This window comes from Macrotis lagotis, chromosome 5 (assembly GCF_037893015.1).
Source record: "Macrotis lagotis isolate mMagLag1 chromosome 5, bilby.v1.9.chrom.fasta, whole genome shotgun sequence".
NCBI lineage: Eukaryota > Metazoa > Chordata > Mammalia > Peramelemorphia > Peramelidae > Macrotis > Macrotis lagotis.
Window position 1 is genome coordinate 222,452,864 of NC_133662.1, and position 12,198 is coordinate 222,465,061.

At 40.3% G+C, this 12,198-nt stretch overlaps 1 protein-coding gene across 5 annotated transcripts in view; it reads right to left on the bottom strand.

Annotated features, from left to right (window-relative positions):
• The window catches only part of VTCN1 (V-set domain containing T cell activation inhibitor 1), a 110,357-nt gene that overhangs the window by 17,234 nt on the left and 80,925 nt on the right, over positions 1-12,198 (bottom strand). For 4 of the 5 annotated variants that reach the window (XM_074188548.1, XM_074188547.1, XM_074188546.1 and 1 more), the window contains 3 exons: positions 8,254-8,601; positions 5,771-6,049; positions 3,641-3,810 (listed from right to left, as the gene is read on the bottom strand). In XM_074188548.1, coding sequence (XP_074044649.1) covers positions 3,686-3,810; positions 5,771-6,049; positions 8,254-8,601 — 752 coding nt within the window. In that variant the 3' untranslated portion in view covers positions 3,641-3,685. Of the gene's footprint in view, positions 1-11; positions 274-3,640; positions 3,811-5,770; positions 6,050-8,253; positions 8,602-12,198 lie in introns of those variants that run through there. The other variant, XM_074188550.1, reaches the window with a different exon arrangement.

Consider the following 12,198-nt stretch of genomic DNA (forward strand, 5'->3'; position numbering starts at 1 on the left):
GAAAAAAAATTGCAATAATGGATCATTCATATATTTATTTGTTCAATAAGCATTTATGTGCAGAGAGCTATATTGTGTGCTTAGCAAGGGGAAACAAAAAATAATTGAGCATGTTCTACTCATTTCCTGCTGCCTTGAATGATCTTAAGGTATGTGACCCAGAGGAACTACATCCTAAGGGACAACTGGCAGATATGCAGTGATCTTTGAAAAGTCTTGGAGAAGGGGAGCCAGAATGTACTGCTGCACTGGGGAAGAGAAATCTCCATTTCCCTAAAGCAAAGAAAACAAAGTCTGTAAAAATCTAGAGGCAAGTGAGGTTGACTCCTGTTCCTCTAAAGTTCCAGAGCTTACTATTGAAGGAATGGCTATTGAGCATCTAAGAAGGGGAAGAAAAGCTCCCAAAAAGGCAGCACAGCTTCTTTCCAGAAGGGTCATAGACTTCAACCTGGAGGGGACTTCAGGACCCTTCAAATCCAGATTCATTTTCCAGTTGGGGTCAGGCCAAACTAACTTCATTCTCTCTCCTTATGGAATTACTAAATTGGGCAACCAAGACAAGGCTATCTACCGACTTTGACTTGGATAAAGCCTTTCTTGTCATGGAAAAGATGGAGAGATGTGGTCTTGGTGCTAATGACATTAGATGAACTTAGAATTAGTGTACTGGCTGGATCTGGAATAATTAATAATAATAATTCTATTGGAACTTAGAAATTCTCCAGAGCATATCAGGGATTTGTGCTCAACCCTATGCTTTCTAACATTTTAATTAATGACTTGGATAAAGATACAAGTATTCTATATTTTGTCAAATTTTCAAATGATCCAAAACTGGAAGAAATGACTAACTAGATGACTGAATAGGATTCAGAAAGATTTTGACAGGCTAGAACACTGGGCCAAGTTCAATAAGACAAAATTAGATAGGAATAAATATAGTATCTTACACTTGGGCTCAACAAATCTATGTCATAAATATAAAATGGGGGGAAGGGAGCCAGGGTCAGGCAGCAGGTTGACAAAGATTTGGGGGTTTTAGTGGGTTACAAATTCAGTCTAGGTCAGTGGTATCATCTGATGGCTAAAAAGTTTAGAAGATCACAGAGAAATGATTTGAAGATCTATTGAAAAAGGCCTGCCTTTCAGGAATAAAGAGGTGGTAAGTTGCTGTTATCCCAGTACATTTGCAGCAGCATTGTGTTTACTTCTGAGCATTATATTTAGAAAAGATAAACTGGAGAGCCTCCAGAGACAGGCAACCAGGACGGTGAACAAGCCCACCCTCAAGACATGTGTGAAGACTAATGATGGAAGGAACTTAGCGGGGGGGGGGGGGTTTAAAATGAAGAGAAGAATTATGGGATACACACTAGCCATCTTCAGATATTTGAAGGGTTATTCCATGGAACAGGAATCAGATTTGTTCTCTTTGATCCTAGAGAAGCAGTACCAGGAGTAAAGGATAGAAGTTGAAAATGAGCAATGTCATCTTGGTGTCAGAAAAAAGCTTCCCCAAAATTAGAGCTGTATGGGGGGGATGGAATGCTTTAGAAAGTAAGCATTGTTTTCCTCAAGAGGAGTCTGAGCAAAGGCAGAATGACCACTTGTCCAATAGGCTATAGAAGGGTTGGTTATCCATGATAATTTGGATTAGATGACCTTTCCAATAGAAACATTGTGGTTCTGTGAAAAGAAATACAAAATGGTATACCTGCCCCTGGAGCAACTTACATCCTATGTGAGGCACATTTTCATGATTTCATGCAACCAGATAATATAAGGAAATCTCAACAATTACAAGATATTGTGGCATAAATTCTATTTAGTTTCCTTTAGTGTTTGAGCAGAAAGATGAAGCTACCTTGGGAAGGCTCTTTGAAGGTCAATTTTGAGATGAGTCTCAAACATTGTTTGATAGGCATGTACTATCATAAAGGAAGGAGAGCAAATTAATTAACTGTACCAGTTCTGGCAGGAGAAAAGGTAGTAAATTGATTATAAGAAGTAGTTGTTTGGGCTAGAGTGGAGGACCATGTTCAGAAATAAGACATGATGAAATGTCAATGGAGGACCTTAAACATTGGGGTGAGGAGCTTAGAGTTAAGGGAATAAAGAGAAAAAAGGAGCCAGTATTGAGTCTTGAGCAGTAAAATGAAATGATGAAATTTGATTTTGTGGAAGATTCTGGGGAGGAAAGGGGAGAAAAAGGCATCAGAAAAGCATTATAAAATAATTAATGATATGACATCTATTGTCATTGCAAGCTATAAAATTTTCTGGTGTTTATTTCTGAAATATAAATATTCACACTGAAAATTCAGTTCCTGTTGGCTCTAATACACCCCTTCCTATATGCCACAGTGCTCAGTGACAGTTTGTTGAACTAAAGAATTAACACATTAGTGGGGCCTTTTGATACTTTTCTGGTCAGGGCTAATCATTCGTCTTGTTATTTTGCTTTCATTGAAGTATGTGATGCCCTGTTTGTAAAACCTATCTGAATTTCTTCAAAATATATACAATAAAATTCCAATTCAATTAAATATTGATTAATCATCTTCTAGGTACAGGACATGATGCTATGTTCTGCAGGAGATACAAAGATGAATAAAACATAATTCCTGACTCAAATGATCTTCTCCTGGAAGAGAGATAAGGCATGTTCATAAATAATGATAATATTAATAGTTCACATTTATGCATAACATATTTACAGAGTACTTTCTTCAAGATAACCCTGTATATGGACGGCTAGGTGGCACAGTGGGTAAAGCACCAGCCCTGGAGTCAGGAGTACCTGGGTTCAAATCTGGTCTCAGACACTTAATAATTACCTAGCTGTGTGGCCTTGGGCAAAAAAAAAAACAACCTTAAAGATAACCCTGCATAATCGGTGGTGCTAGTATTATTATCTTCATTTTATAGATGAGGAAATTGAGGCTCAGGGAAGTTATGGTTTTATAAATACAAAACTAGACCATAATATGTATATAAGAGATAAAAGAGAGAGCTGCATGAGGATTTAGGAAGTAATGATTATTTTTAACTAGGGCAATCAGGCAGGACATAAAAGTTAGCATTTATATTGAATCTTGAAGGATGTGTAGGATTTTAAAAGGTGGAGATGGGGAAAAGGGCATTCTAGAAACAGGTCAAGGTGTGAGAAAAGGTGCAGAGGCGATGTTGGAAGAAATTGGAAGAATAGGAGTTCCTTTGCTATGGTATGCTGATGGTAAACCCATGAGCATACAATTTTCAAAAAATGATTGATACCTTTTTTGGGGTATTACTTTCATTTCTGAATAATTTGCTACTCAGAAAGTCATCCCGTCTAACAAAGATTGTAGAAGGAAAAAGAAAAGAGTTTAGCAAAACTAACCAACTTGTCTGACAGTATATGCAACATTCTTCCATCATAGTCCTTCTACTAATGCAAAAGAGAAAGTGGAGCATAGGTTCTTACGAGGTGAACACCATGATCCCATAGAGGATGTGAATAAATTGCGCCCTAATTCATGAATTTGCTTAATTGTTCTTTTGAAATCAACAACTATGAGCAAAATTTCTATGAGCAAAATTTCATGCACATCTACACATCCAGATCTAGGATCCCATGCCATTCACCTGGTCATCTTACCTGTTTTGTCAATGGCTACGTATGCTTCTATGTGTCGCAGAGAACCTATAAGAGCATTAGATGAGGGGTGAGGGGCAGAAGGACCCAAACAAGGGTACAGAGAGATGAACATAGCGGGGCCGCTTCAGAGTTCAGTAGCTGAAGGTGGCTTCTTTTTTTAATCTCAGAGTCTGTAGAGGGAGGGGGAAAAAATATCATTGCAGACAAACTGGATGATTTTTTTCTTCACATGGCTCATTAGCAAACAGCAAACATTGAAACAATAGAAATTTCAAACAGGAACCATTTTTCAGAATTATTAACATATAGTTGGCTTAAGAGCAGAGCCTTTTTCTTCAAAGGAAGCTCTTCCATTCTTGGACCCATTCCCATGATCACTCAATCAAATGAGAAACCTTGCCAATAGAATAATATTGCACATTGCCTAATAATAGAATAGACTTCCGCAATTCATTTTATCAATAAACACATTCTTGGCAAATCCCTGTGAGCACACAGCACTTGACTTGCGTGGTGTTTAGTTCTTTACAGATATTATTAACCCTCACAACACTTTTTGGGGGGATTTCAAGGCAATGGGGTTAAATGATTTGCCCAAGGTCACACAACTAGGCAATTATTAAGTTTCTGAAGTCACATTTGAACTCTGGTCCTCCTGACTCCAAGGTCGAGGCTCTAGTCACTGTGCCACCTAGCTCCCCCCCCCCCACAACACTTGTAAAATGCTTAGGTAGAACGTGCCATTCTTATTTTATATTTGAGAAAGGCAATGGGTGAGGAAAGAGATTGGCTTACCAAAGGTCACCTAAGTTAGCAATAGCAAGAAATAGGCCATAACAGGGCCTACTGCCTCCTTCCTTCATTCAATATTTATTGAATGCCTCCTATATGTATAGTAAGGAAGAGGTAATAATGCTTTCTATGCCATCTCTTCCAAATGCTTTCTTGGGGTCTTTGGGCACAGGTCTGATTCTCCTACTGTAAATGATCTCCTTTGGGCAGCCAAAGGATCAAATCTGAATGAAGTAGAAGGCCAGCATTCATGGTTTATTCAGTTCTTGACCTTTCTATGCTAATGGACTTTCCTGGTACACATGGGTAAAAAGTCCTTCAGAGGGAACTGGCCAGGGCAGCTAGGTGGCTCAGTGGACAGAGCACTGGCCTTAGAGTTAGGAGTACAGGAGTTTGAATCTGACCTCAGATATTTGACTCTTACTAGCTGTGTGAAAATAACTTAACCCTGATTGCCTCACATCCAAAGTCATCTCCAGCCATCCTGATTCATATCTGTTCACTGGACCCAGATGGCTCTGGAGGAGAAATTGAGGCTGGTGACTTAATATTGCCTCCCCCCCCATTCAAATCCAATTTATGTGTCTTTCATGGCATCACCTCCCTGATGTCTTAGTCTTCTTCAAGAACAAAGAACAAACATTGCCATTAGAGGAAACTGGCCTCAAACTCATTCATTAACTCCTTTTTAAGGACTTCAAAATCAAATGCACCTAAAAACAATGTTGATAGGCTGAGTAAATAACAGTTGAATTTTCTGAGTTAACATTTTCTAGCTACTTTATTTTAGAGATCAATTTGCTTCCCCCTAGCTCTGACAAAAATCCAGGGGGTCTTAGTCAGTCTAGAGAAACATCTTGAAAGACTCGCCCACACAGACTATATTCTCAAAGAACCCAGGGAGAGCAGGATGCTTCTGGGGACTGTTTGGTCCACAGTTGTCCAACCTGGGAGAAATTTCAAGCCATGCTACAGGGCCCATCCTAACATGGCTATAAAGCACTGATCGAACAGGCTCAACCTGAGAACCACATCAGAGGAAACCACACCTCCCACCTTGTAGTCTAGGCCCATGTTTGCCTCACAGAATGTGAATCAGCCTGTGTGAGCAGCTGCTGCAGGCGACTGGCTCGCTCTATAATTCTTTTGGGGTTGGTCTTGCTTTGAAGGTTAGATGGCAAGTAGTGGCATAGGTTGCAAAAGATCATCCTTTAACTCTGAGCTGATCCATAAAGAGCTAGTGAATTCAACCAAACTGAATCTGAGTCCACCATCGATTCTCTAAAGTAGGCACACTTCCTTCGATTCTATGCAAAGAACAGCGGCAGAGGGACCCACCTGTCACTTTGATATCCCCTGTGGCTTTGGCAATGTCATTCTCAATCAGACAGGAGTAAGTGTTGTTGACCGTGACATTGTAGAGCACAGACACCACCTTCATGGTCACATTCTCAGAGTTGAGCTCAAAACTGGTATTGGAAACTTCAGAGAAGTTGGCCCCCTGGTCCACCTGAGAGACCCAAGCTACAGTGGGCTGTGGGAACCATCGGGGAGCCTCGCAGCGCAGACTTTCTGAGCTGGCATTGTAGTCTACATTCACATCTGGGATGCTGAAGGCTGAAAGCGAATCCACAAGAAGGACACCGTCAGTACCAAAGTTACAAATCAATGGTTCAGTGTAAAATGTCAAAAGCAAAAACATTATCTTGCAAAGATTTGGAATTTATTTAGGGGAGGGACATGATCAAGTCTGTGCTTTAGGAAGATCACTTTTTGCATGGGGTGAAGAGGATATATATGGGAAAATGAGAAACTTGAAGAACACTTAGGAAGCTATTGCAGGAATCTCAAGGAGTCTATCAGCAAAAGAATCTATGATCCTTTCATTCATACCTAACCCTTGGCATCAGGCTATCCCCAGGTCCTGGGCTTATAGAAGCCTATTTTCTAGGATCTTTTTTTTTTTAGGTTTTTGTAAGGCAAATGGGGTTAAGTGGCTTGCCCAAGGCCACACAGCTAGATAATTATTAAGTGTCTGAGACTGGATTTGAACCCAGGTACTCCTGACTCCAGGGCCGGTGCTTTATCCACTGCGCCACCTAGCTGCCCCTATTTTTCTAGGATCTTACCCAAAACTCATGGGTGGTTGCCATCCTTATGAATCCTAGCTCTCTTGTTAGCCAAGTCCCTTAACTTCTCTATGACTCAGTTTTTTCATCTGTAAAAATGGGAGGGTTGGGCCTGATTAATCTTTCATGTCCCTTCTAACTCTAGAATTATAATTATAAAATTCAGGCATTTTCCCCCCTGTAGATAAGATTTCCTATTCTGAAAATAGTTATATTTTGAAGTTTATTATCTACTACAGGATGAGACAATAGGAGCTGCAAGAAGGAACTAGGACCTAGTCTCTTCTCTGCAAAACAGTTGTAATTCAAGTTCTTTTCTTCTTCATTTTCTAAGTGTCTTCTGAGGGTCAAGCAAAAGAAGCCACAGTCTCTCTCCCCAGGGGCCTTCAGGCAAGAGAAAGTGGCAAGACCTCTAATACATGAGACCCTTCCTCACAATTTTCAAGGCTGTATGTAGACTCACTCAGGGGTTGGGGAGAGGGTTGGAAGTTGGGGACCTGTGATCCATGTTGCAGAGGGTTAGAATAAATGATTTCTCAAGTTTCTCTAAACTCTACAAGTTTATGATGCTTTGAATTCAAGGGGTGAGACTGCATATTTTGGAGTGCTCAGGGAAAGACCACAATGGCCTGAGGAAGGTTCCTGGAGAAGATGGTTCTTGAGCTGAGATCCCTGAGACCTGAAAGATGAATAGATGCTGATTGGTGGAGGCCTCTAAAACACTTCCCTGTAAGGGAACATAGGACTTTTATTCATCTCCAACTGCAGTGCCTTTAGAACTGCACCCCAGGCCAACAAATACTTATAAAAATGTAATGAGGCTGGCACATGATACTTGATTAAACAGCAAAGAAGACTCCTCTTTGACTCAGATGTCAAAGCTCTATTCAGCAGTATCAGAGACTGCTGTGGCCAAAGATGCATGTGAGGATCTCCAGCTAAGGCTCAGGACCAGTAAGGGCAGGCAGGGACAGTTTAGGTCCCTGGGCCACCCTGGAGGCAGGCCCCATATTGGGAGTATCAGAAATCACTACAGGCAGATCTGTGGAAGCATCTGGCTCAAAGTCGGGTGGTGAGGGCCCTAAGGTTTGCAACCCATTCTCCATATAATAATGAAATAGCAGTTTCAAGTATTCCTTGTCCCATTTTATGGATGAGGAATCTGCAATTTTAGAAAAATGAAGGGATTTGCCCAAAGTCAGACAATTTCTAAGTGTCAGAACTAAGATTCTGATTCCCAGAGTATCCTTCACACTGTACCATAGAGAGACTGTCTTTGAACCCCTACCTACCATTAACTCCAACATAATAGACCTGAATGGACTCAGGACAGGAACTGGCCTGCCATGTTGCTGCTGGAGAGCACTCCCAGGGGAGGAAACTTACTCTCTCAATGCAGGAGGGACCTTCTCTGCCATTCAAACTCCAGAGTTGCCTAAAGTAGTGGGACCCTGGGGTGGCCACCATGGGTCAGACGTGGGGCTTAGACCCAAGTCTTCCTCCTCCCTGCTGGCTGCCTCTCTTATAGGCTGTCATAGCAGCATGAAGATGATTAACACATGCTTGTTGAACTGACTTTTAAAGACCTATAACACCATTCTTTAATATACATTGAGAGAGAGACAGAGAGAGAGAGAGAGAGAGAGTGACATGAGTGTTGGAGGGTCCTACCTTGCCCTAGAGAGGACTCACCTCCAGTTTTGTATTCTAGTTTGGCATTTCCCTTGCCCTTTGAAGTGATGATATAGCATTTGTAGGTGCCAGCATCTGTTAACTGTACATTTTTCAGCTTTAGAGAAGCATTGCCAACTATCACTTGATCTGCAAACACCGCCGTGCGGCCCTTAAACATGGCATCCTGATCAGACAGGTCATCCTTGCCCTCTTTGAACTCGTGGACCAAACCCATCACACCGTCCTTTAGCCACTGTATCACTATGTCTCCAAGCTTGATATCAGGTTCAAATGTGCAGCTGAGGATCCCGTCCTCACCAATGTTGCCGGCTGAGGTCAGAGTTGTGACGGTGATGGAGTGTTTGCCTGAAAGTCAAGAAGAGCTTAGGGAGAGTCTGAGAAGAGTAGTCAGAAAAGGGACTGACTGCAAGACCCCAATAATCTGGAGCCATTCATCTCAATCCCACAAGTAGACTGGGCCTAGCCCCAGCAGCTTGCTAGCCCAATGCCCAAACCCACAGGAAAATGTCACGGAGAAATGTTTAGCAAAGGAAATAAAAATACCACCCAATAGAGGTAGTGTTCATTTGTAGTTTTCTAAGTCTATCTGCTGCCTGTTTCTATTTGAGCTTGACAAGGCTGGCCTAGGAAACTTGGGATTTTATAGTTAACCTAAAGCAATGCAAAAATGAAACCCTATGAAAGATAAAGACTAATAAAGGTTGTTCCAGAGTGAGGTAAAATCTGGCCTCTAGACAGGATGACATGAGATTGTTACAGAGGACACTAAGGTCATCCTTTGCTTTTCAAACATTCTTCAATCCCTTTTGTGATGGTGCCATCGTTGATATTCAGCTTCTGCTCAACTGGATAAAAAAAGGAAGCACCAGGAGATTGTCGATAGTGATAATAGCATCAGTTTATGTTTCTACAGTGCTTGCCTCCTTGTCCTTAATGTCTTTTTATAACAATGTCATGTCGTCCTTGTACATCCCAGATGTCTCTTTAACATCCACCACACTCTGAAACAACCATTGTTGACAATTATCTTTCATGTGCTTTAATTTTTTTTTTAAGTCTGGTTAACTATAAAATTGCTTCCTAAGTTCCCTAGGTCAGTGTTGCTAAACTCAAACAGCACAGCCCCCTAATGAGTTAGATAGTGGAGAATTAATGACCCCATTTTAAAGCTGAACCAACTTGTGTGCCCCACTTCTATAGAATCATCAATTTTGAGCCAAAAGGAACTTTAGAGACCATGGATATGGAATCCCCTATCCACTACACCAAGTTATTAAGTCGGGGGGGGGGGTTGGTTTCCCCACTTAAAGTGTTTTGATATTTTTACTGCACCACAAATTAAAAAAAAACTACGACTATTTCTTAGTCATAGAAAGCATTCAATAAATGATTGATTCATCGGTCAATCTTATCTCTCAGGTACATGAATAATAAAGACACATTACAAGTCAAGGATTATCCTGAAGAAAGTATGACATTCATAGGATCATATATTTAGAATTGGAAAAGACCAACTTGGAGGCCATGCAGTCCAATCCTTTTATCTTACAGATGAGGAAACAGGCTTGGAAAGGCTTAATGACTTGTTCATGTTCACACAGGGAGATCAGCACCAGAGGGGGAATCTGAAGTCTCACCTTCCTAACTTTCTTATTCAAGTTTAACACTTATTCCATGGTTCCTACCCTGTCTCTGTCACTTGTGTATGAAGAATTCCAAATGGTGAAGCACGGTGCCATATATGGTAATAATAGAAAAGATAGAAAGTAAAAATGGATGGAGGAGGAGAGGTAGTTCCCTTGAGACAAGGTAGCCCCTCCTGCTTGTTGCTACTTAAACTTGATTCTGGACTTCATTTCCTTGTGTTAAAAATAGAGTTAGCACAAGGTCATTTCTATAATCCCAAATCCAAATGTCATTATGACTCCCCTCCCCCTACTTCCAAGGTCAAGTGAGAGATGAGGAACATTGATATTAGGGACCCATGAGAATTCTGGGAATGGTTTGGATTTGAGGAGAATTCCAGGGAAATGGAAGTGGAAAGAAAGGAACAGAGAAAAAAAGAATGTGAAGGTAGAATGAATAGAAATTGGTATTGAGCAGATGTAGAGGGTGAGAGAGAAGGAAGAACCAAAATAATTACAAGGTTTCAAGCCTGGGTGATAGGGAGCTGATGATTCTATCGTCAGGATAGTTTTAGGTGGAAAGATGAATTTAGCTTTGGACCTTTTGGGTTTAAAGTTCCAGAAATATATCCAGATGGAAGAGAATACTAGGGAACTGGAAATGCAGAAGCTCAGATGAGAGATCAGGCATGATAATTACAGTCATGTGAACACAGATTACCTGTAAGTCTTGAGCAACATCCATATTTAGGAGGTGAAAAGAGGACTGAACTATCAAAGGTGGGAAAACTGAGAGAAAGGAAAGCCTTTCAAACCCAGGGAGAAGGCGGTCAGTGGTATCGATTACTTCAGAGAAGTAAAGGACAACGATGACAGCCCATCTGCTTTAGCAAGTAATTGGTCATTGATGAAAGATCTGTTAAAAGATTAGCAGCTTGCTAGGTTCAGAAAGCAAAAGGTTTGAAGAGTTGATGGTGGGAAAGTGCAGAAGACATCAAGATAGTTGGCAAAAGGCAGCTTTTTTAAGAGTACAGAAATGAAAAACAGGTGCACTATATGTGATGATACCTTAAAGAATGACAGATTTTCATGAAGGCTGTATGTGCGCGTGTGTTTAAAGGATAAAAGAACTGTTCATTAGGGACCCATTAGATAGGAAGAATGCTTTTATTGTTGTCATTCATCCTTAATTTTTTGAAGAGGATCAATGACACCCGTGAATTGGATTTAACAGAGGCAGAGCTGCACGAAGTCATCAGCCTTGCTCTTCTAGAATCAATGAAGTCCAGTGGTAAGGAAAAAAGTCAGGACAACTAGTGATGGCGTGGATGGCAGTACATGATTTTGGTTTGATCAAACTGGTTTGATCAAGCTCGTAAGTATTCCACAGCTCCTGCTTCAACCACCTTTACTACCGCTGAAACAAATTGTTTTCACCTGCCTACTTCTGCCAGGGGATGTCTTCATATGCTTGGGACTGACATCCCAGTGCCTGGCATGTGCAGGTATTGTATAAATGTTTATTCCCTTCCTCTCTTCCCTCTTTACAAAGAGCAAAATCCAAGAAATAAACAAAGCCAAACAAGTGAGAACTTTCTTGAAGGTCATCAAGTCAAGAAGCCTCCCTATGTCTTTGGCTACATTCTAAAGTTGCATTATTATAATGCAAAACACCGAGTTCTCCAAAGGCATACTGGGAATGATAATGTATAAAGCCAAGGAGAATTCTCTTAAAAGAAATGAAAGTGTACATCATTTGAAAGTAAAAATTTCTGAAAAATATTGCATTATCACATCCATGGCAAAAAACTTTTTTTTAACCTTTTAGAAGTCAAGACAAATTTTGCTTCATTTGATTTTAATATTAAGAAAAATTTGCCCAAATCAGTTTTTGTGCTTAAGTATTAGAAATCAGATCACAGTAAATCTTGAAGAATGTAAAATTTCTTGGATTAGTGCAAAGTCTTGATGTTAGGATAATGTGATTTTTTAGATGAGTTGACTATGATCAGCTTGCTTGCTAATGTGCTTTAAAAATTTTCCTTAAAGAGGTCTTAGACTTTTGGTAACCAAATCTAACACATCTGTCTATTAATTCTCCTATTCTTTAGATTTTAGATCAATAATTGGAGTCCTTTGGGGAAAAATTGAAAGCAGTTTGATAGAAACTAGACATAGATCAATATCTCACATAATATATCAAAAAAAAGACCAAAATGGGTACATGATTTAGATATAAAGGGTGCTATCTAAGCAAATTAGAGGAGCATGGAAATTTTTATTGTGAGACCTATATATAAGGGCAGAGTTTATGACC